This window comes from Carya illinoinensis, chromosome 8 (genome assembly GCF_018687715.1).
Source record: "Carya illinoinensis cultivar Pawnee chromosome 8, C.illinoinensisPawnee_v1, whole genome shotgun sequence".
Classification (NCBI taxonomy): domain Eukaryota; kingdom Viridiplantae; phylum Streptophyta; class Magnoliopsida; order Fagales; family Juglandaceae; genus Carya; species Carya illinoinensis.
In genome coordinates, this window is record NC_056759.1 from 2,366,646 (window position 1) to 2,389,843 (window position 23,198).

General features: G+C 35.5%; 2 protein-coding genes across 7 annotated transcripts; both read left to right on the forward strand.

The window, feature by feature from the left end:
- The first annotated feature begins 381 nt into the window (after window positions 1–381).
- Window positions 382–9,685, forward strand: LOC122318714 (TOM1-like protein 9). 4 transcript variants are annotated; one of them, XM_043136290.1, is made up of 11 exons: window positions 668–731; window positions 2,113–2,191; window positions 2,743–2,870; window positions 4,004–4,102; window positions 4,198–4,311; window positions 4,513–4,673; window positions 5,339–5,420; window positions 5,755–5,840; window positions 6,534–6,710; window positions 7,829–8,313; window positions 8,573–9,685. In XM_043136290.1, exons 4-11 carry the CDS (start codon window positions 4,046–4,048, stop codon window positions 9,178–9,180), a joined length of 1,770 nt encoding a protein of 589 aa, XP_042992224.1. In that variant the 5' UTR covers window positions 668–731; window positions 2,113–2,191; window positions 2,743–2,870; window positions 4,004–4,045; the 3' UTR covers window positions 9,181–9,685. The 4 variants fall into 4 exon arrangements, with proteins under 4 accessions (XP_042992222.1, XP_042992225.1, XP_042992223.1 ...); XM_043136288.1 differs by lacking the exon at window positions 2,743–2,870 and having other exon boundaries at window positions 382–731; XM_043136291.1 differs by lacking the exon at window positions 2,113–2,191 and having other exon boundaries at window positions 382–731.
- A 6,188-nt stretch (window positions 9,686–15,873) lies between these two features.
- LOC122319398 (protein EMBRYONIC FLOWER 1-like) lies at window positions 15,874–22,910 on the forward strand. Of its 3 annotated transcripts, none has more exons than XM_043137451.1 (7): window positions 15,874–16,158; window positions 17,334–17,540; window positions 18,188–18,564; window positions 18,635–18,748; window positions 18,836–20,334; window positions 20,634–22,403; window positions 22,516–22,910. In XM_043137451.1, exons 2-6 carry the CDS (start codon window positions 17,377–17,379, stop codon window positions 22,362–22,364), a joined length of 3,885 nt encoding a protein of 1,294 aa, XP_042993385.1. In that variant the 5' UTR covers window positions 15,874–16,158; window positions 17,334–17,376; the 3' UTR covers window positions 22,365–22,403; window positions 22,516–22,910. The 3 variants fall into 3 exon arrangements, with proteins under 3 accessions (XP_042993385.1, XP_042993388.1, XP_042993387.1); XM_043137454.1 differs by having other exon boundaries at window positions 22,519–22,910; XM_043137453.1 differs by having other exon boundaries at window positions 20,634–22,400.
- The last annotated feature ends 288 nt before the right edge of the window (window positions 22,911–23,198 follow it).

The following is a 23,198-nucleotide window of genomic DNA, read 5'->3' on the forward strand; positions in this document are numbered from 1 at the left end:
TATTGTTAAATGTTTTTTTCTATTTTTTATTTTATTATTATATATATTATTTTTATATCCTTAAATATTTGAAAAATTAGGACCCAAAATGGACGAAGCATTTTTCTGTATATAAATAAAGCTTTCATAAGGGAGGAGATTTTTTAAAAAAATAAAAAATAAAAAATAAAAAATAAAAAAAAGGCTAATGTGTGACCCACATAAGTCCGGGTTTACGTGAACAGTACCATCTGGTGAAAAGGCTCCGCAAAGCCAATGGTATAAGAAGTACACGTCATTACAGCACGCGTGAATCCCCAACTAGAAACATGGCCATTCATGATTGGCTATATATTTAAATTTAACCTTCTGACCGGAATACCGAAAGAAAAGCGGAAAGACCAAAGAAAAAAAAAAAAAAAAAAAGTAAAAACGAAAATCGTTTCTCAACAGAAAAAGTAGAAACGAGAGGAAGAGAGAGAGAGTCTGTCTAGGAACAGAACAATTCGATAGAGAGAGAGAGTCGCCGTAATTTTTCGATACATCTTCGGAAATCTCTGCGATCTCGGGTGGAAAGTGTGTGTTCGGTAGCCGGATTCTGCTTTGATATTGAAATCGATTTTTTCTTTCTTCTTTTGGCGGTGAGCGGAGATGGTGAATTCAATGGTGGAACGAGCCACGAGCGACATGCTGATCGGTCCAGATTGGGCCATGAACATAGAGATCTGCGATACGCTTAATCACGACCCTGGGTACGAGTTGCACTGGATTCTAATACACCTCTCGTTTTTGCTAGATACTGCCTTTAGTGCTGTTATGTTTTGAAATTTCAATCATGCGATTTTGTTTTTGCACGTTTGTGAATTTTCGCAGCTTTATCTTTGAAGAAAAGAAAGAAAAACTGAATTCATTACTTTTTCCAAATTTTAAACGAGAACCGCACGTTGCTTTCGTGCCTCACAAATAGTCGGTTGAGATTTTATTTAAATTTTGGGCGTTTTCTAATTTTATCATGGAACAACATAGCCTTGCATAATCACTCAAATATCCTGGGCCATAATTAGGATCTAAAGTGTAACCTGGACGATTTAATGAGAATCCATGTGGCGGTTCAATGCACTTTTTTGCATAATTTGGGGTGAGCGCATTCGGTATACCTAGGCTGTAGTTTAATGCGCGCACGAGTTTGACTTATATAAAGTTTAGCTTGTGTTACTAAGCTAAATTTTGCAAACTTGGCCAATAAGGTCTAGCTTCAACATAGTTAGGAATGCTTGACAGTATCTAGCTGGAAATGAGTGGAGGGGGGAGAGTTTGTGGGTTCAAGACCCAATTGATGCGTGTGTAACTATACAAGAGAAAAAAAATGCGCACAGGAATAGAAATACCTATTCATTTGAATGTTTTGTTCTGTTTTTTTATTTTTATTTTTATTTTTTTTATGTGATAAAAGGAAGCCTATACTTGGTTATTTGTGATCATATAACAGGCAGGTTCATTTCAAAGACTTGGATTCCAGTTATTTGAATTATTTTTTAAGACTGTTTTTCTATTTGGAAGGGGGTACTAGTTCGAGATAGGCTTGCTTGTGATAACCAAAGAACGCCTTTGCCTAAATTTTTTGCATTGTTGGAAACATTGAGCCATAAGAACGTGGCATAAAGGAATATATACAAGTCACAATTGTTGTTCTTCCACTGTTTGTTCGCCCAATGCATCTTGCATGATGGTATCTTATAATGAGGTCACCTCCTACTAATCATAGGACTACTAGGGGAACCACATGCATGGGTTTCTCATTTATTGTAAATTTTCACACTACCGAACTTTTTAGAGGTAATTGGATTTATATAGGTTCTGATTCGATCTTTTTCATTCGAGAAATACTTTTTGCAGTCGGCTGTAAAAAAGTGAATTAATACGGGATCTATATGAAAAAAAAATTATTTTTATAACTTTTTTTTATTCATGTAGGTCCCCCTGAATATAAAAAAAAATTTTTATAATTTTTTTTTATTCATTCCGTACAGCCGACTGTACGCCGACTGCATTTGCCGATTGTATGTAGCAAAGCCCTTTTCATTCAGTTTTGCTAAATTTGGATTTTTTTTTTTGTTTGTAATACATGATCAGGCAATCGAAGGATGTTGTTAAAGGAATAAAGAAACGTATTGGCAGTAAGAATTCAAAAGTTCAACTTCTTGCCTTAACAGTAAGTCAACATGACTCATATAGAGATGAACATGCACACGCATATATTAACTTGAAAAAACAAATGTTTGATTCACAAAGAGACCTCACAAAAATAAAGTCACAAACTGATATGACTTGTTGCGGTACATTAAATTGTAAAGCTCTTTAGAGTAAAGTAGAACTAACATATCATATCTAACCACATCAAGGTTTGAGCTTTACTTTTGTGAGATTTATTTGTGAACCTAATACTTCTCATTTAAAAAATGTTATCTAAATGTGGTTGATTTTTGGGTCATCTTTCTACTGCCCCACAAACTGTTGAGTATAATATCATTCATATGCCTAAATTTTATTACTGTTTCGTCTCCTTGTTGATTGATAACTCACTTGCACTAAATTTTATTCATTTGGATATTAAGGAATGCATGTATCCTGCTTCTCTTAACATCTTGTGCTTATTTTTGCTGTGAGGCAAATATTTGGTAGACATCGCAGTCATACCATGTTCCCCATTGTTTTGGATCAGTTATTAATGGAAATTGAGAAGGGGTATATATTCTTTTTCAGACTACATAGTTTGATGCTGTAAGCTGGCTTCTGGAGGTGGGAGAACCGTTTTTAACATGTTAATGAAGAATGGCTATATCAGCCATGGAAGCTCTTCATGAACATTCAAGACAGTAGCACATATTTATGTACACATTACGATTTACAGATGCATGTGATTGGATAGGATTGTTACGACCTTGAATCATCCCTCATTTATTCTGTCGAACCCAATTATGCTGAAAACCTTTTGTAAATTGTAACTTGCATTTCTATAACCCTCTTATGAATGTCACTTATTAATTTGGCTGGTATAGCATGCGTACCAAGTGCATTAATTGATCAAAGCATGGCTATGGGCTGCATTTTACATATCTAGACATACAAGTTTTGGGGGAAATCTATATAGTTGGGATGGTGTGGCCGTGTGGGAGTAAATCTTAAGTTAAGACCAGTTGATTAGACTGCTTTCTGTTTGTGTGTGTGCATGCGTGTGGGTGGGTGTGGGTATGGGGGGTGTGTGTGTGTGTGGGTGGGTGTGTGTGTGGGGTGGGGATGTGTGTGGGAAGGGTGTGTGTGGGTGTAACATAAATTTCTTGAATCATTTCTCAATGGAAGATGATTTTAATATATTTATGTTTACAAACAAAATTGATTTATATAAAGAGGTATCAGTTCTATCGGGATTTGATGATGTTGTCTGGGTGGGATCTGAATGCAACCTCAGTATGAGAACTCAATTGTTGCTTCATCTATACGAGAAAATCCATTTCCCAGGCTTTTTTCTCCTATAGAAAAATGTTATTGTTTGGGATATATGAGAAAGTAGCTGGCTCGGAAATATAGTTTAAAGATTTTTTTTTCAGTATTTCAAGTTTTAAGCATCGTGGCTTTCTATATCTTACAAGTTAGTATAAATTTATAACATAATTCTAGGATGATGGTGAAATATAATGGATTAGATGTCAGTGGAAGGTATGGGTTTTATCCACGAGTGAATAAATCTGTTTTTCCTTTTTTTATTTTCTTTTCACCAATCTTCAAAGGGGTAGATGAAGATTGATATGTGTGTATCTATCCTAAAACAAACTTGATGAGGCTGTCAAACTTTCCAGTGCTTTAGTTGATTTGATCTTTTGGACGTCTGCATGAAATTATATTTTGAAATCTCATCACTTTTAGGCTTCAGTGACAGAATTGTTATATAGCTTGTCATATTTTTACAACTTTTTCTTACAGAGGACTAATTTTGTTATATTTTGGTCTGGTTGCTGTACTCTAGCTACTGGAGACAGTCGTAAAGAATTGTGGGGACATTGTTCATATGCATGTAGCAGAGAAGGATGTACTTCATGAGATGGTGAAGATAGTAAAAAAGAAGGCAAGAATGTTTTTAGAATATTTTGGTTCCAAACCAATGTCATATTTACTCTCATTTGACAAGTATGTTAAAAGTATACCTTTTGCATATTGTAGCCTGACTTTCATGTCAAAGAGAAGATATTGATCCTGATAGATACTTGGCAAGAAGCTTTTGGTGGACCGAGGGCAAGATATCCACAGTATTATGCTGCATACCAAGAATTGTTGGTACGTTAACATAGAATTTTTTCTTCAAGTACTTCTCCTTTTGGAGAAGATACTTAGTATGAATGGTGAAATAAGAAGCACCTTTTATGCTTCATTAAATTAGCTTGACTTTGCCCTTTTCATTGCCATGAAACTATTCTGGTGCTTCATAATTTGGCCATTTTCTCTGATATACTTAGTGAAAACACTTATCTATTTCAGCGTGCTGGGGCAGTATTCCCTCAGAGATCTGAAAGGCCTGCACCTATATTCACACCTCCACAAACACATCCTTTGACATCATATCCTCATAATATACGCTATCCTGACAATCAGCAAGAAACAGCTGAATCATCTGCAGAGTCTGAGTTTCCAACCTTGAGGTACGTTTTTAGCTCCTTTTCCAATGTCTTATTGGAGACAACCCCAGTAACCGTTTTGTTAATCAACACATTCATTTGCCTGACTACTTTAGATGGTACTTTTTTTTAGTTGCCCATGATTGAGTATGGAAATACATCTGATTGTGGGGTAGTTATCCTACTCATATAAGCATGCATTACCTGTACCAGTTTTCATTTCGATTCTTAACGGGGATATCAGATTATATGCTTTTGTGGCTAATGCACATATCAAGGTTAATGCATGAAAAATTTGAGGAGCAATTGATGAAAAAATGGTGGTTCCTACTTCCTTCTTGAATTTGGTCTAGTTTTGGGCAAAAATAGGTGCCACTGCTATTAGTTCTCAAGATTTTAGGGAGAGGGAGTAAATTTTGAAATTGAATGATACTGATGTTTTAACAGTCTGAATCTTATTTTCTTAATTATCAAAAAAAAAAAAAAAAACTGTTTTGACTCTTGAAAGCAAGCAGAGAAAGTTTCCTTCCTTGGATCAGAGGATTTGAGTAGTCATATTAGACTGATCATAGAATAATTCTTTCCAGTGTTGAGGGTTGCATATAATTTTTATTCATCATTTTCTTGTCATTTTTAGTGACTAATGATTCACCTTTTTTTGTTTTTTTAATTGAAATTGCTTTTGCTAGCCTGTCTGAAATTCAGAATGCACGCGGCATCATGGATGTCCTTACCGAAATGCTAAGCGCAATAGAGCCTGGGAATAAAGAGGTATATTTGAAATGTGAAGAAATTTTAGAACTATGAATTAGTTTGTAGATGCTTAATACTTTTGTCAAGCAAACTAAATCTTCATCAAAAGCATGCTACTGGGAATTTTGGGCTGCAATCTATCTAATTTATACTGCCAATGCAAACTTTTGGTGTAAATGAATTCCAGGAAATAAAAAGAAATGCTTTCAATGGTTAGTATTTCAATTCTCGTTGCTTATAAAAAAAAGATACAATTGTCCTAGATCCATAATCCTTGTCCCTGTTACCGTGAATGTTCCATTTCTAATCGGTCTATTTGCATACTGGATGTAATCTTTGCCTCAATTTGCAGGGGCTTAGGCAGGAGGTTATTGTTGACTTGGTCGAACAGTGCCGTACATACAAGCAGAGAGTGGTGCATCTTGTTAACTCGACTTCGTAAGGCCTTAATTCTCTACCTACTCTTTGGTTTGTAACCACTACGAAAGTTACCCTTTATTTTGTTTCTTTTTTCTTCTTGCTACCATGAAGTCATGCATGTGTGTATCTTTATTATTCCATCGTGTTGGCATTCTGATGTGTCCGTCCCTTGGAGAGGAGGGGGGCAGGTTCAGAATGATGCAGATATATGCTTTGTCGTTGGAGATCCCCCAGAAAAAAAAATGAAAGCAATTATTTAAGTTTGCTTATGACTAGATTTGTTAACACTGTAGTATTGGCACTTATGATGGCTAATGCCTTCACTTCTGAACCAGCCTGCTGGTTGAACTGTTTGGGCCTTAGTTCAGCTTTATTCCAGTTTCTTCTGACTGTTAAAACCTGTTTTTTAAACAATATATCTTTAATGTGATTTGTAAAATTCCCCCCCCCCCCCCCCCCCCCCCCCCCCAAAAAAAAAAAAAACAAAAAAAGAATGCATATGCTTGCAAATTCCCAAACATGCACCCATGTCGGTTGTGTGAGATGCGTGCGCTTATGTCCGGCCAGATCATCTTCGGACTTTCAGCACAACATTTTTCTATGAAAAGTCCGTCCATTAGTGATCAAATCCCACAAGCCTTTGAATCTTTTCATGCCAGGTACTTTGAATTAAACATGGTTGTTATAATTGTAATTTTCATTCTTTTTCAGGGATGAATCACTGCTGTGCCAAGGACTAGCACTTAATGATGACTTGCAGCGTGTACTGGCTAAGCATGAAGCAATTGCTTCAGGAACTTCTCTTCCAACAGAGAAACCAAAGCCTGAACCTGTTAGAGCACTTGTTGACGTTGGTGGTCCTCTAGTTGATACTCATCCCAGTGGGAGGTAATTGGGTTTTCCTGAACTAGTTCACATTCACTGCATTATCTAGGATGATGTGATAAATTCACTTTAGGTCATGCGATTATTTGATTGATCTAACGAAAATTAATTTTTTATCTCATCAATTAGAAAAAGTTATAATAAGTAATTATGCAATTATATGTTCACTGCCTTTTTCCTTTTATTCAAGTCTGACACTGCTTGGTTTTGTTACTGTGCTTTTCATTAAACATTGAAGTTCTGAAGCTAGTAATTTTAAGATGCGAATCTTGTTCTGCCATATAAAAAATACTTGGCATTTGGACATCTGCACTGTATGTGCAAATAAAAATTGGGCAGATCTTTACTTGGAGTAGAGTTTAAACGTAACAAAATTGAAGAAGCCCATTCTAGAACAAGATAATGACATTGTGATTTGTATTCAATCTCAATGAAACAATACATTAATGAGAAGCTCGTTCGATAAATTTAGTCAATTACTTTCTATTCTTTATATGAATAGACTAAGACTTATCTTTCTTGAGAAATTGAATAAAAAAAGGTCCATTGTTCGAGGGTAGGAGGAGTCCACTACGAAAAAAAGCAGGCTTTAATCTACACATTGATTCATTTTTTTTTTAGTAAAATTCATCAGCCAAGTATATGTGGAAGTTACTTTCTTGGGAATGCTTGATTGAAATTTATGTCCATTGCACTTGGTACATTTATCTTGCCTTCAAGTTCCATCTCTTGAGGTGTCAATTTTTATTTTATTTTTAAATATCGAATCAAATATAAAGATGCTTGAGAACATGAATAGATTTTGAGTTGCGTGTTTGTTGCAAATACATTCTTCCTGCATACCAAGTTAATTGATATTTGTTCAAATATTAATAGGACTTCTGATGGAAACTTTTTTTTTTCTAATTTAAATAATTTAATTAGTTTTTTTCTTAATAGAAGACAATAGAATTTTAGTTGGCTTATGACCAAATAGCATCTCCTTTTTCCTTCATATAAAAAGGTGGAGGTGAAGGTCACAGGTCCTGTTGATAACGGTTGCATGAGTTTTATTTGCCCATGAAAGAAAAATTTTATACCTTCTGGTTATTTGAGCTGTAAGAGCAGGACTTTTTCTGCAGATCCACCTCGGGTGCTAGTGCAGAGGTGCAGCCACTGAACCAGTTGTTGCTTCCTGCTCCTCCTCCAACTAATGCTGCAGCTCCTTCAGCAAGAGTTGATCCCAAAATAGACCTGCTCAGTGGTGACGACTATAGCTCACCCAAGGCAGGAACTTCATTGGCTCTTGTTCCCGTGGGAGGACAACAGCCAGCCAGTCCAGTATCTCAGCAGAACGCCCTTGTTCTCTTTGACATGTTCTCAGAAACTAACACTCCAAATTCTGTCAATACTCAATCTGCCAATCTGGCTGGACAAATCAATCTGTCAGCTCCACAAATAGAACAGCAGCGGAGTTTTCAATCCCCTCAAGGTGGATTTTACTCGAATGGAAGTGTCCCAAATGCTGGACCATCTCAGTATGAGCAATCAATGAACATGCAAGGTGCTGGTTCTGCCTGGAATGGACAGATTGCACAGCAGCAGCAGCCACATTCGCCCGCCTATGGTGCAATTCTTACTCAAATCTATGTTTTTGCATGCTAGAAATGTGTAATGCTTTTGGAATATTTTTTCTACCAAATTCTCCTATCTTGAGGCAGAAGCACTTATGTCGAAATTATTGATGCGTTTATAATAAGCAGGATTCTTCTAGTTTATGTTTTCATTAAGTAACTTGCAGTCATGTGCTGGGCTTTAGTCGTCTACATTTGTCATGTAATTGCATGAGATTATGCGAGGGGATCACAATTTTTACTTTTGAATAGGTGCTCAAAGTAGCTCATCATTACCACCTCCACCTTGGGAAGCCCAGCCTGTGGACAACGGTAGTCCAGTAGCAGGTGCTCAATACTCTCAACCGGTGCAACTTACTCAAATGGTTGTTGCGCATGCACCGAGTGGTGCACATTCTTCTCTGGGACCTCAACCAATGGGGAAGGACCAGGTAGTAGGTATGTATATCCAGCCAATTACAAGCAGCCATTTGTCGGCAATCAATAGCCAGGTTGGTCAGAGCCAGCAGTTGGGTTGGCACTCTCAGCCAATCCAGGGAGGGCCGTATATGGGAATGCTTCCACAGCCAATGCAAACTGCCCAGATGGCATCAATGTATCCTCAACAAATGTATGGGAACCAATTTGCAGGTTATGGCTATGGTCAGCCACAAGGGGTGCAATACCTAGAGCAGCGCATGTACGGATTATCTGTTAGTCATGATAACAATGGCTTGCGAAACTCCTACCAGGTTTCAACTTCATCTTATATCCCACCTAACAAGCCTTCTAAGCCAGAGGATAAGCTCTTTGGGGATCTTGTTGACATGGCAAAAGTGAAATCAACGAAACCCACTCCTGGTAGAGCTGGTAGCATGTGAAGTCATGGCTGGTTTTGGTGCTTCTTATTCTGTTGCTTATTTTTTTTTTTGCTAACTAGCTTTTTTTTCTTCCCTCTCTCTATAATTTTTTAATATCTATCATCTCCAACTAGCAATGTTTTACACTTTACAACCGAACTACCAAAATTGGCACATTGCATCCTCCAATCATCAGTTTTTGTTAAATAGAACTCTTCATCCAAGTTTGGCTGTTAAGATTTTATAGGGAGTGTTATTTGACAGTCAAAAATAGTTGAAGAATGCAATGTGACAGTTAAGTAGTTCAAGATGTGAAATGTAAAATACTTGCTAGTTGGAGAGTGAAAAGTGTATTTTCCCAATATATATCTTTGTTTTTCGCCCGCATTTGTGTGCTTATCTGGCATTGGGGATCTTGTACATTCCTTGTAGAGACACCAAAAAAAAACAAAAAAAGGACAAAAGATGGATACCTCCCAGTGGATGAAGACGACGTTAATGAAATTTCAATTTTTTTGTCCTCCAATTAGTTGGATTTTTTTTTTAATTTTAATTTTTTAGTTGTGGCAAATTGTAATTATTAGACTGAATGAAATTTGTCTGCAACTTTCAGGGCTAAGTTCTCTTCAAGAATTTTCTACCGTCATTGGGCCTATTGGGCCCTCCCTAGTTGACTATTGACTGTGGGGTCTCAATCCTCAACGTTCTGCAATTTGGATTGCTCAGCACTAAAAAAGAAAGAAAAATTGAACTCTCTTTACGATATTCGTTAGTGACTTTAAGGATGAAAGGAAAGTATAAATATAAATATATGCACCTACATGAGAATATGAATAATTCTACTTGGTATCATGATGATAGACATAATAGAGATTAATTTTGGCAGTTAGTTTTAACAGATAATTAAAACATAGAAGACGAGATTTGTCCAAAATATAGAGAAAATTTTGAATAATATTGATTAATATTACAATTTGAAATTATTTTATTAAGTCCTTGGATTTAAATAGTTGCAAAATTTAAAATTATGAAGATTTTTTTAAAAATGAAAAAATCTAAATTATTATATGAGAAATAAATAAATAAATAAATAAGAATCTTACAAAAAAATTGGCCAAAATTGAAATTAAAATCAATTCCAAACCTTGAAATTAAATATTTACTAATAAGGTAAAAATGAGCATAAATATATCATTTGAGGGAAAGTAACTAATATTTCCTATGATTTAAGGAAGATATTGAATTTTTTCTTTCATATTTGTAGAAATTTATCTTCTTAATATAGCACTTCAATACAATCAACGTAAAATCAAGACTTAGATAACCCATATTACTATGGGTTTGCATCACATCCTATACATAATCTCATTTAATTTAATTTTTTTTTATATAACAAGTATATAATGTATAGATGATGAGTAGAACAATTTAATTAGTTTAATAAGAATAAAATAAAAAAATTAAAATATATAATTAGGTGTGTGGTGTGGGATGATTAATAGCATCCATTCACACCAGTCTTTGCAAACACAAACAAATTATACTTATGACTATCGTCTCCACCATGATCTCTAGTACCACCATATATAATATTGTTTGATCAAAAAGCTGGTTGCTATTTTAATCATTTCACTTCTAAGTCTAATAACTAATTGTGAAAACGTAACAATCACTAAAATATCTTACGTTTTACATTACATATATATACTCATGATGATCTCCATTTCGATACAACACTAATATATATACAACCGCATGCGTACCGGCCTACTTATGCCTTATTGTACCTGGCCAGCGATAATCAATATATATTGCTCCCTTAATGATTGTTGGCATCGACAATTTTGAGCGATGCCCATCACAGTCACATGATGGAGCCCCAATGACATTGCAACCAACGGCTAGCTAGCACCAGCAAGGCCATCATGATGATCATCGATATATATATAGGAAATGTACCTTTGTGCTAACATCTCGGGCATAAGTCGTCATGTATTTGATAATTAGTAGTACTCCACGTACAACCACTATCCTAGATTCACCAATTATATCAACGTACGTACCACACGCGTGCTGCCTTTAATTCCTTACTACGTACTTTCGGCTTCACAAATCCAAGCAATGATGATGCTTTCCTGGCCAAACGATTTCATCTCCTATATCTTTTCAACATTCTCGAGTCTCAACATTAATTAGAGTACCCCATTAAAGTTTTTAGATCTATGATCGATGAATAGCAACATTAATATATAAGAAGAAAATTAGAAAGTGATGCAAGGAAATAATTAAGCATGCATGCATATTATTTAATGAGTACTTGATATTGATTATCATCAACAAAGCATAAACCGGCCGATATATTTAACACATAATAAGATTTTGGTTCTCTCTAACTCATTAAACCTAACTTCAAATCGGAATTGTTATATATATATATTGATCAATACAGTATCTGCATCCTTGAATAACTTGATATATATCCCATTAAATGATCTGAATTGAACTTGAATTATATGTTCGATCGATCTAGATAATTAGATACAAACTCATATATAATAGCTCACTTTTTTCAAAGATTTATTTAAAATTAAATTGACAATATTAAAGTTTCACCATATTTCTAAAAGCAATTGATGAAAGGGGTCTTGCAGAAGAAATAAACTATCGGATTTTTTGCAGCTGCAAAAAAATAGGACCAAAAAGTAGGTGGTTGAGGAGGGAAACAGAGATCACTTCACGAACTCAACATATGTAGTACGCATAGTCCATTAATACAATGTATCATTCCTCAAAAGGATCCACTAGCGATATCAACCAGTGACGTTCAAACACGTGTGTAAAGCTCAATGATAAGGGTCCAAAAGTCATCTTAACCTCGATGAATGAGTATCAAAAGCTATCCATATATGCAGCAGTACAACTACATGAATGAGAAAAAAGGATTTTGCAGTACAAACATCTAAAAAGCCTTGAATGACGCGGGCCCATGCATGTCCTGCAGCAATATATATGCCAACCAAACACATGCTGCTTAACTATGCTCACTAACTAGCTTATGCATGCGCGCAGGATGCATGCAGTACAAATTAGTTCGAAATTAGGGCTACTATATATAATATATGTAATATTGATGCAGAACTCGTATACGTTTGGTTTAACTTAAGAGTAGACCTGTGCTAATATATATTCTTCTCTCTATATAAATAGAAGTTTAGGTCGTCAGCTTGGACATCGATCCGAATTCTAAATTTATAGAGAAAATGTTTATTCATATCAAATATTTGCGACAAAAATGACCATCTATGTTGAGAATGAATATCGGTAGTATATCTTCTGCAAAATTATTGCAGCACGACATACTTGCATATATATATATATATATATATATATATATGCGCGCTATGTTCATGTTGTTCATGTATATGCATGTATGTCTGTAAGCTTCCATACTTTAATTACTTATTTGTGATGTTGCTTGAACGTCGACCCTCTAGCTAGCTAATTACTTTGCAAAGTGCGTCGGAAGTGGCAGGGGCAGTAGTACTACTGCTGCTCGATCGTTTCTAAATATGCAAACCAAATGATAGCTAATAATTTTCATTTAAGCTATATATATATAGTTGCGTGCTAGCTAGAATAGTACTTCATATATATATATATATATATTGTTTTTAGTACCTGAAACTATACTGAGATATTCTTATCTAATGCACGTACATCAAGTATTATAATTATCTTTTGTTATATATAAATATATATCCATTGATCAACTCAGCAACAGGAACATAGAAAACTAAATTAATGATATTATTCCATTTGAAAATCTGATAAGAAATTTTTAGGTCATATATAGATCCTCTGTGTGTGTATATATATATATATATATATTAGAAAATATGTATACAATTTTCCCTTTGGAATTATACACTAAATAAGATCAGTGATATTATATATTAGCTTCTCTCCCAATACATACAAAAAGATAAGACATTTCATGACTTGACTGGCCGTTAATGGATGCATGCATTGGAGTCTAGTTCTTTGTGAACTACGGCTTATATATTTGTAAGATCTATACAATATATCACAGAAAAAATCAATATCTTGAGTTGTAATCAGTTTTCCTTCTTATAAATACATCGATGTAAATCATCATAGGTCAGTTAGTTCAGTTCATTCAACACAAAATTCAAGATTCCTTCATTCTGTTTTCTTGCTTCCGTCTCTCTCGGTTATCAATTAGATCAATCCATGGCAAGATTCAGATTTTATCACGTCTCGGAAATTTAAAAGAATAAGAAATTGATGCATTGCTTCGATCGATCTTAGCTAGCAAGTGCGCACATGAACATGAAGGCCAGCGGCCCAGCATATAGAGATCATAGAGTCCTTTCTCCAGCTCCCATAATAATATAATTAATAATCGATAAATTAATAGTTGATCTACCTTGCACGTTTCCTGATCTTTACACATGTCTTCGATCCTGACATGATTTAAACGAAAATCGGGCATGTCTGGGTGAGGGGCGGCATTCGCAGTAACGTGATGCGTGCTTGACTTGTTTTGCAACTTCATCCAAGACACGAGGTTTCTGAATGATTAGCAAACAGTAATCTTTTGCATGCATTTATTGACTTGAAGTACATGATCATCGAAAAAATAACCTTGACAAGCTAATTACTATTTTTTAACATTAATTTCTATTTAGCTTTTTGGATTTTATATCCTCGTGATTGGAAGTTAAATATATAAATATATACACACGTAAATTAACTTATAAACAATCCGCGAAGTCTTGAATTATGCTATTACAGTACTTAGCTTGACATCGATCCTCTCAGATATCCATTTTAAGCAGCATATAACCTTGGAAATATTAAAATTTCTGGAGGCAGGCCTAGCGACAGGGACCTAGGGTCATGGAATCACATCGCTTAAAGAAATTCCTAGCTAGCATTTCTTTATAGGATGTTGATCATATTTTGAATCTATATATACATATATATAATTAGAACTATAAAAACTATGACACGGGCCCTCTCCACTGAGGAGTGAGGGTACCCCATATTACAGCGGCCTTTGAGATTTTAAATTTTAAGTTGTGAGGATTCGTGTACGCACGCACGCACGTATATAGTACTCTTTATTTCGTTAGGAAGTTCAATTATTCAACACGTACAGAAAGTGACTCATGGATATTACAGCGCTTATGTCAAATGAAAGTAGGTGAAGGCAGACCAAGTTAGCTATATCCTATAGTATTAATTTAAATTTTAAATATAAAACAATCAGTATAAATATATGAATTAATACGCGAATTTACTTGTACGTAATAAAATTTATTCATTTATATTAATCTATATACTTATAAGGAATATCATGCCTTTAATTATTAAGGTTGTGGTGGGGATGGACCTAAAAATAAATAAAGGAGATGGTCAACATTAATAACGTTTGTAAATGCATATATATATATACACACTCGTTGTATATATGTTATATTGTCCCAACTGTTCCACAAATTAATTAGAGGGTTTGCACCAAAAGTCTAAACTACTTAGTTTATTTTGAAAATCAACTTTTCTATATATATGCATTCAAAAGTTTCTTTTTCTTTTCCCCTCCAAAATTCCAAGTGTAAGCTTTTGATTATTTTCTTGGGCCAAAAGAAAGCAATAGCATTTGGGTAACAGGAAATCAAATATGGATTTTGCACAAAGTCCAAAGTTTTCTATAACTGCTGCGTTACTTCGTCAAGTAAAAACAAAATAGACTACCAAAAAATTCCGAACAGTTTTTACTTATTATGGTAATAATAAAAATCCCGACTTGATCCCAATTTAGCATTATTCAAATTAGGGTTAGGCCGGGTTAAACATTTTCTAATCTGCAAGGGTTAGATACCATACTCATTCTTACCAGAGAAACCTAGGGTTTCAACCATGAGAATATGCTGCCACTCTCCTAAAATGAAATTGCTCCCCACGCACCATTCACAACTCGTTTATGTGCAAGGGCACCAGCATCTTCAGCTAGCTCTGCTTGACACGACAGGCACAATAAAGACGTACACAACAGTCTTAACAGAGCGTGTACATCACGCGTGTGAGAATATTTATAGCCTAGCTCTTTTAAACCTTTTAGTTATTATTTTTATTTTTATATAAAAAAATTGATATAAATTTACTTTTATATATTTTTATACATTTTATTAATTTAATTAATTGTATTATTTTTTAATATAAAATAATTATTTTAATATATAACATCAATAAAATCTATAAAATTTACGTAAAATAAATGAGAAATAATATTTACAATCGTGATTATACAAGCGCCGTACAGTTTTTTTAAAAAAAATAAATTAATAAGAGACTCATGTAAAAAAAAATTAACTTTTTTAATTATGAACTCTATATTTTTTAAAATGATTACACAATATTTATATACTCCACGATTATATATAACATTAGTCAAAATAAATATAGATAAGAACTCTTTTATATTTAGGACACTGTTTTTGTTTGTAGTGTTCCTCTCTAGAGTCTCTAGGGTTTCCTTTCCTGTCTCATAAACTATAATGGTTTGTGATAAGAACCGCACCTTCTTGCCACTTGTAGCTTCCTTATTGGTTTGCAAGTAGTCTCTCACTGTCCTTCTCTCTCTATAATTTTGCTTCTTTTTTCCCTCTATTATATTATGTATGTATGCCTACCTGTGACATGGCTCCGCATGGATGATTTTAATACAACAAACCTCATTCAAGGGCAAAAGATAAAAACTTTCTTTTTCTCTCCCTCTCTCTCCTTCTCTATCTCTCACAATCGGCACTCAAATTCTACTCAGCCAGCTTCAAACCCCATCCCGCAGCTGAGTCTTTCGTTGTCTTCTTCAAATGCTTAATTATCTTTTAGTGCCATTTCTTTGGTGCGCCGTGGAGATCAATCTGAGCAAGAAAATTATGGTATCGTCTTTGGTAGTCGTCAATTGAGTCAAAGGTGAGTTTGGTGGTTTAATTTCTCATCAATCATCTGGTTTGACATTCTAGATATGTTTGTTTTGGGTTTGATGGGTACGAGTTTTAGGTCATTTCTCATCACTGTATTTAGGTCAGTCCAGCTTTACTTCCTGTTTTCTTATCTGGGTTTTGTCTGGGGATGAATCTGAGGACTTTTGCGAGATTTTATGTGTTATTTTGATTTTCTTATTTGTATAATAAGTTATGCTAACTGCCCAAAAAGAAAAGGACGTAATGCTCCAGACTGTTCCGTAGCTGATGAATGGTAAGCAATAAATACCAAGAAAAAATAATTAATATTCTCTCGTTTGTTTTCGTAAATGAAATACCATAAGTTAAGATAAAAATTAAAAATTAAATAAAATATTATTAAAATATATATTTTTAATATTATTTTTATTTTAAAATTTAAAAAAATTGAATTGTTTATTTATTTTATATGAAAATTTTATAAAATTGTAATGATTAGATGAGATGGGATAAAAAGTTTTGTGAAAGTGAATGTATTCATGGTTTTGGTGTTTGCATATGATTTGGAGAAACTAGAGGTGGGTTTGCGGGAAAAAGTTATGATTTGCTGCTTTTCTTGATGTGGGTGATCAGTTTTGTCGATTGAAGTTTCATTAATAGGAAACCCTAATGTATTCTTTGTCATATGGTATTGATTTATGATTTACTTTGAACCTTGTGTGAATGGGTTATAACTTCTTGATTTATTTAATCGTGTATGAGAAGCATGAAATTATAGACTGCAAACATCTTTGTGTTTCTATTTTTATTTTTTATTGATAGGGAAACTAGGGTTTTTAATTTATTACCCGAACAGATAGGTAATCATGTACTTATGTACTACTATATAAAGGTTATTATCTTATGTGTCAAAGAATCAGTACTGTATATAGATAGTTTTTAGCCTTTTGCTATTCTATATGCATCTTCACAATGAATTGGTTTTTCGTCTTCACTGTTGATTTCTTGGTGTACGTGCAAAACCCTAACATGCGAATTCTTTGGTACCTCACTCCAGATCTTGTGATGTAGTACCTGTTTTATCGCTGAAATTACCTCTATATCAATGTAATTTCAGCCTATGACATTGCTACCGCCACGCAGTTATTATTATTGTTGTCATTATCATTATATTATTTTGTATAGGAAATCGTGTATTTGTATACCGTGCGGTTTGCTTGCTTATAACATGGAGATCAGAGGTATTGTGGAGGAGAAGAATCCTTGTAAGAACAATTCTAATATTGTCTCCAAGTCCGAGAGATCTTTTATTCAGATTGATTCGATATCAATAGATCTTGTCAGTGCGAAGGATAATAGTGATGCTGAAAAGTGTGAGCATTTTTCTATACGGTAAGCCTTGATTGTTATTATAATGCGATAATCTTTCAGACAGCTTCTTTTTAACTTTAATTTGAAGTGTGTGTGTGAGAGAGATCAGAGAGAGAGAGAGAGGGGGGGGGGGGGGGGGGGGTTATGATATTTCCTTATGAGAATTGCTTAATTGGTTAATTAATTGGCATGGTTGTTACGTACGCCAAATGAGTTGTTGCTTCCTAGTTCACAAAGAATGTCTTTGAACCATACTTCTCTATTACTGTTTAAGAACACATATCAATGGCTATCTCAAGCTTCAAGAGAACCAGATTTGGTTCGTTGTCTTGTTGGAGTTAAAAGTAAATTGACTTTACGCCTGTATTCACTTCACAATGGAATATTGCTAGAGAGGGAGAGTTTGGCAGTCTAAATTAATAATTGACCAAGTAGCAGCTAGCTAGCTAGCATGGAAGTGTTATCAAGATGTTTGGCACGTTACCATTTTTCTTTATTAATATATTTCTGTGGGGAGATTATTTGATTAGATATGTGATATAATTTGTTGGACAAGTGCTACCTTGAGAGTAACTTCCAAACTTTGGTATGGCCTGTTTGTTCTATGTGATGAATGGTTGACTCCTAGGTCTCAGTTTTCCTTATGAAAAGTTACCATTTGAATGCAGTGGATATTGCTCCAAGGTTCGGAAAAAATATTGGAAGATATGTTGTCCATTTTACCTAGAGGTTGATCGGACTGAGTCTGAGGAGGAAACATCTTTTCTTCCCCCTTTAGATGCTCCTAAATTCAGATGGTGGCGTTGCCAAAGTTGTCTGAGTGAGTTTGCTGCAAAAGATTGCGGAACACTCTTTAATTGTTGCAGCACTCAATGTGGCTCCAGTAGCGGTTGTCTCCATGTGGGCAGTGCTGCAGTGTTTCTGCCAGGTTTTCAGAAAACTCCAAACCCAGTTCTCAGTGAAACATCAGCTGATGACAACCGCCTTTTATTCTGTAATGATAAGAAAGAAAATAATGTTGAAGTCGCACAGAACACTTTTATAGGTACACCTCAATCCATCTTATTCTATTATAAACTAGTTGGCATTTGGCTGATTTCCTATGTCTTGTCCAGGCCGGTTTGACATTGACTCGGAACAAAATCATAATCAGGAACTCCCCAAATTCACAAGTGCTGCTAACGAAATTAATTCAAGCATGATACAAGAAAGGCATGCAAATGATACAGGTAATTGCAGTATTTTGAAGTGGTCACCAAAGAAGCAACAGTTACATGACATATTTATTGCAATGACAAGACTTCTTTCTGAAACAGTGGCTTTCAAGTCAAAACGCAATGGATCTATAGAATTTGATGAGCCAGGCAGTGGGAGTCACGGAACTGCTGACGGGAACCTAAAGTGCAGAGTTAAGAATTCAGTTCAACATTATCAGATAGGAATGCAAACTTCTCCAAATGATCAACACACAGATTTAACGAAAGCACCCTGTCAGACGCTTGGATACTTAGGCAGTATGGTTGATGAGGAACCTAATGCTGTGAATCCTCCTACGACCGGAAATCATTCTGATCAGGATTTGGATCATGATTCTGATTATAAAAAATGTGAAAGTGTTGAAATTATGGTGGGCAATGATCTTCTGGACCATTCTTCAGATAAATCATGTTATTTGCATCGTAGAAAAAGTCGAAAAGTGCGTTTGCTGACTGAGTTGCTAGGTGAAAACGGTGATGCAAAGAGTGATCCCATTGAGACAGATAATTCTGCATTCAATAAATCCCGGCCTGATGCATTTGGAGGGTTAGATACACTTTATGTAACTCGAGGTCAGGTGGCCATCCAAGGAAACGTTAGAAGGGATTCTAGTCAGACCAGGAAAAGGAAGTTGCTTCAAGATGAAGAGTGGAAACCTCCAGAAATGGCTTCTAGAAATAATTTGAAGATAAAAGCTAAGGCATGGAAGAGAGATGCAGAAACAACTGATGCAATTGTGGGTAATGAATTTCAAGATGCAATTGCAGGAATAGATTTGAAAAATGATATGAAGAGCCATCAGAATAAAGGTATGAATGATAGAAGTCCTACCACAGGCAAGAAGAAAAATAAAAAGATCCAAGTTGATGATGCATGTTTTTCATTAGCACCACAACCATTGAATGTGCAAAAAGAAATTCAGGAAAAAATTGAAATTTTAAGTAAGAGCAATGCTTCTGATGGTACTGTTTCTTTCAGATTTGATCACAATCCCTTCAAAGGCAAAAGAATGAATCCCTTTCACTTTCCTGCTCTAAGAATGGAGAGAAAACGTAATATGTGCCAGAAAAGAAACAAGAATCTAAAAGCATATGGAGGCCAAGCTGCTCTCTTTCCATGGACTAAGGAGGTGCTGAAAAATTATACAATTACAAGGAAAAGTGTAGATATCATACAAACTGGATCAGCAACAAATTCGTTCCAATCAGCACAAGATTCATCCACTGGAAAAGGGTTGTGCCTTTCACTTGACAGCTTTTTGGATGTACAAGGACATGACAAAGAATTTATTTCTCAAGTTGAAGATGGGCGACCTTCCTTCTTGCCTTGGCAAGAGGTCAATCCCAAAGTAGACCAGCTTATGAGGGAAAATATAGAGATTACCAATTTTGGACATCCAAGGGTTCCATCTAAATCTCCACCAGCTCCCTTTTCCGGAAAAGGTGTAATTGACGAAGTCAGTAATAAGAAAACCACTTCTAGAATGCCTTTCCCGAATAACATACAAAATTGCCTCTCTCAGGTTGAGGATAGAAAGTGTTCCCGAACTCACCAAAGGGTATGTCTTTCATTCTTATCACCATCTGGTATGTCTTTCTGCATACACAGTATATAATATACATAGACAAGAATACACACACACACACACAAATTTTTTAAGACATTGCATGTTATTGTTACACAAACAATTGTTTTCCATATAGCTGCATAAGCTTCTCGTTGTGAAAAAAAGTTTCTCATCTTTCTGGTCTCTCTATTCATCTTAATCTATAAGACTGGTATCATGATGAAATGATTCAGAGTACTATAGCTTGTATGTAGAAAGTTAATTTTCTTTTTCTTTTCTTTATTTTTCAGATTTTTTCTGGTCCAAGCAACATTAACAAAGCTTTAAAAGCTAAGGAGCATCCAGTTGTTGAGGAAAACAATAGTGATGGAAAAGTTGGCAAGGTGTCTGAGCAAGGACCCTTAGATGACGTTACCATGGAAGTTGTTGAGCTCATGGCAAAAAATCAGTATGAAAGGTGTCTTCCTGATGCTGAAAATAAGAAAGGATTCTTAGAAACCACCCCAAATACAAGAAATGGTTGGATGATGGGTTGTACTAACATATATGGCAATGGGGAGTTGAGACTACTACAGAAGGATAATACTCACAAGCAAAAATTCCAAACTAGAAATGGAAGGAATGGCCTAATCATCAAAGGCCAAAAGTTGGGACCCAGTAAACAAAAATCAGTTGATTACTCTTCTCATATTGATAGAAATAGCCTGAATGTAAGTCACCTGCATCAAACTGAGACCCCTACAGTGTTCGGAACTTCTGTTCAGTCCCAGAAGAAGCCGTCAAGTGGAGTCCAATTTTCTGCGACCGATTCCAGCAGGCACAGTAGTGGTCAAAATTGCAACTGGAATGGGGGTACAGTGAGACACGCGCCTTCTCATGAAATTTTGCTGGCCCTGGGAGGATATGACACACGCCAGACAGTTCCACAACAGAGTGAAGCAGCTGTTCATCTTTGGCCAACCATGGTTCCAAATCAAATGATGCCCTTTGGATGTAGCATGCCTCAAAGTGGTTTATCTCCTAACAATAAAGGTATACTTTCAAAGTATTCTAATTCACTGCAGAAGGGGAATCGTGATCTTAAGTTTTTTAATATAAACGCCACAAGCCTTGATGAGAAGCACAACATGAGCCATGGTTCAGAGACTTTGAGTACGACTAATGCGGAGTGTCCATTTGCTTTTAAACACAATGGGATTGAGCTTCCTCCAAGTTTGATGGGGCCGTCAGATCTGTATTCTAATGAAGCCATACCAGCAATGCATTTGCTCAGCCTCATGGATGCAGGGATGCAGTCCAGTCCTACATTTAATATGGGTGGAACACCAAAGTTGCCTGGGAGGCCTTCCTTTACTCATGATCGTAAGTCTAAGGAGTTTCAAAGGATGGAGATCATTAGTTCATATAAGTCCATGGATTCCATGAAACGACCATCATCCCAATATCATGGCAAAACCCACTTTTCAGAGAAGTCCCATGGTTGTTTTCATTGCATTCCAACAGTTGATGCGTCTGTATCTTCATTTCAATGCGACAAAGCTTTCCGAAGGGCTACTAATTTTACAGGTCAAGTTACATTGAAGTTTCAAGAGAAAGAAAAGACAAGAAGCTCTAGTTCACCCACACAGGCCCGCGCTGGTAGATCGGAAAAATTTGTATTCCCCACTGGTAGTTCAGGCACAAATCATGGAGCTATTCCTGTCCGTAGGGTGCAGAAAAAGTTCCTTGGTGCATCTGATTCTTCTGTTTTAACCTTGCAATATAACGGAGTACTGAAAAATTCTACTCAACATCCAAAAAGCAACACTGTGTCTGAATTATGCAGTGTTAATAGAAATCCTGCTGAATTTAGCATGCCAGGAGTTGGAAGTACATACATGCTTAGAGGTGAAGAGCTTAAATTTGGAAAGGTGACGGATCCTTCACAAACTAGGTATGGCTTAATTCAGTTGAATGGCCGCAAGCGACATAGGAATCTGAAGCGCGCTGTTGTAAAAGAGCATGTACAACATTGTTTGTGACGGCCGGATCGGAGTTCCCGAATTTCATATTGCATGGTAGTACGTACTTCAGAACTCTGATCTCATTGCATGTCTTCATTAGTTAAGATACTTCCCTTGATATATCTTTCACCTGAATTTACTGGTTGCGGTTGATTTTTTCCTATTCCAGCAGGTGAAGGCTTCAATGTCCTGCTGGCCTTCTGCTGCAAATTGAGAATCAGCAGCAAATGCCACTACTCATATTTTAATCCATAGAAGCATACTTTTCGTAAAAGGTCTTCTTTTTCATTTTCCATGTCCACAGCTAAGCTGTGAAAGCCACGCTCCACTGTCAAAGCCGAGGCTACAAGGAAATTAATACATGGGATCGATCTTGTCTGTTTCTTTTTTTCTTTTTCTTTTTTTTAATGTTTAATTGTCAACTATATGAAGAATCATACATAGGATCTCATTTCTGACCTTCACTGTATATAATACAGCTCTGTACATGCATGCTAATCGATATCAATACATGAATACGCTTTACCATAACTCGTTAATGGTACAAGCAAATTGGGGCCTGCACATTCGATCGATCCTCAGCAAGTTCATGAATATTGCGTCAGATGCTGATCACTGTCGATGTCCTAGCTAGTCAGAAGGTTTAAGTGCAATTATCCTCAAAATTGCCCTTTTGATGGAAGAAGGGTCGATACTTCATGTCCTTTTGTTTCCGTTCAACAAGTGTCCCACGAGAAAATGATCAGGTGCTTGATATATATATATATATAAGTTGACATGCATGCATTTAGATAAAGAGTAATTATTAGATATTCTATAAATATGAACACGTATATAGTAGTAGTAGTACTA

Bases quoted from the DNA above. Each gene is read 5' to 3' on its own strand.
- LOC122319398 (XM_043137451.1), top strand. From the start codon at position 17,377: ATGGAGATCAGAGGTATTGTGGAGGAGAAGAATCCTTGTAAGAACAAT. The intron at 17,541-18,187 runs GTAAGCCTTGAT...ATTTGAATGCAG, and splicing joins TGTGAGCATTTTTCTATACG to TGGATATTGCTCCAAGGTTC. The intron at 18,749-18,835 runs GTAATTGCAGTA...TTTCTGAAACAG, and splicing joins AAGGCATGCAAATGATACAG to TGGCTTTCAAGTCAAAACGC.
- LOC122318714 (XM_043136288.1), top strand. From the start codon at position 631: ATGGTGAATTCAATGGTGGAACGAGCCACGAGCGACATGCTGATCGGT. The intron at 732-2,112 runs GTACGAGTTGCA...ATACATGATCAG, and splicing joins ACGCTTAATCACGACCCTGG to GCAATCGAAGGATGTTGTTA. The intron at 6,711-7,828 runs GTAATTGGGTTT...CTTTTTCTGCAG, and splicing joins GATACTCATCCCAGTGGGAG to ATCCACCTCGGGTGCTAGTG.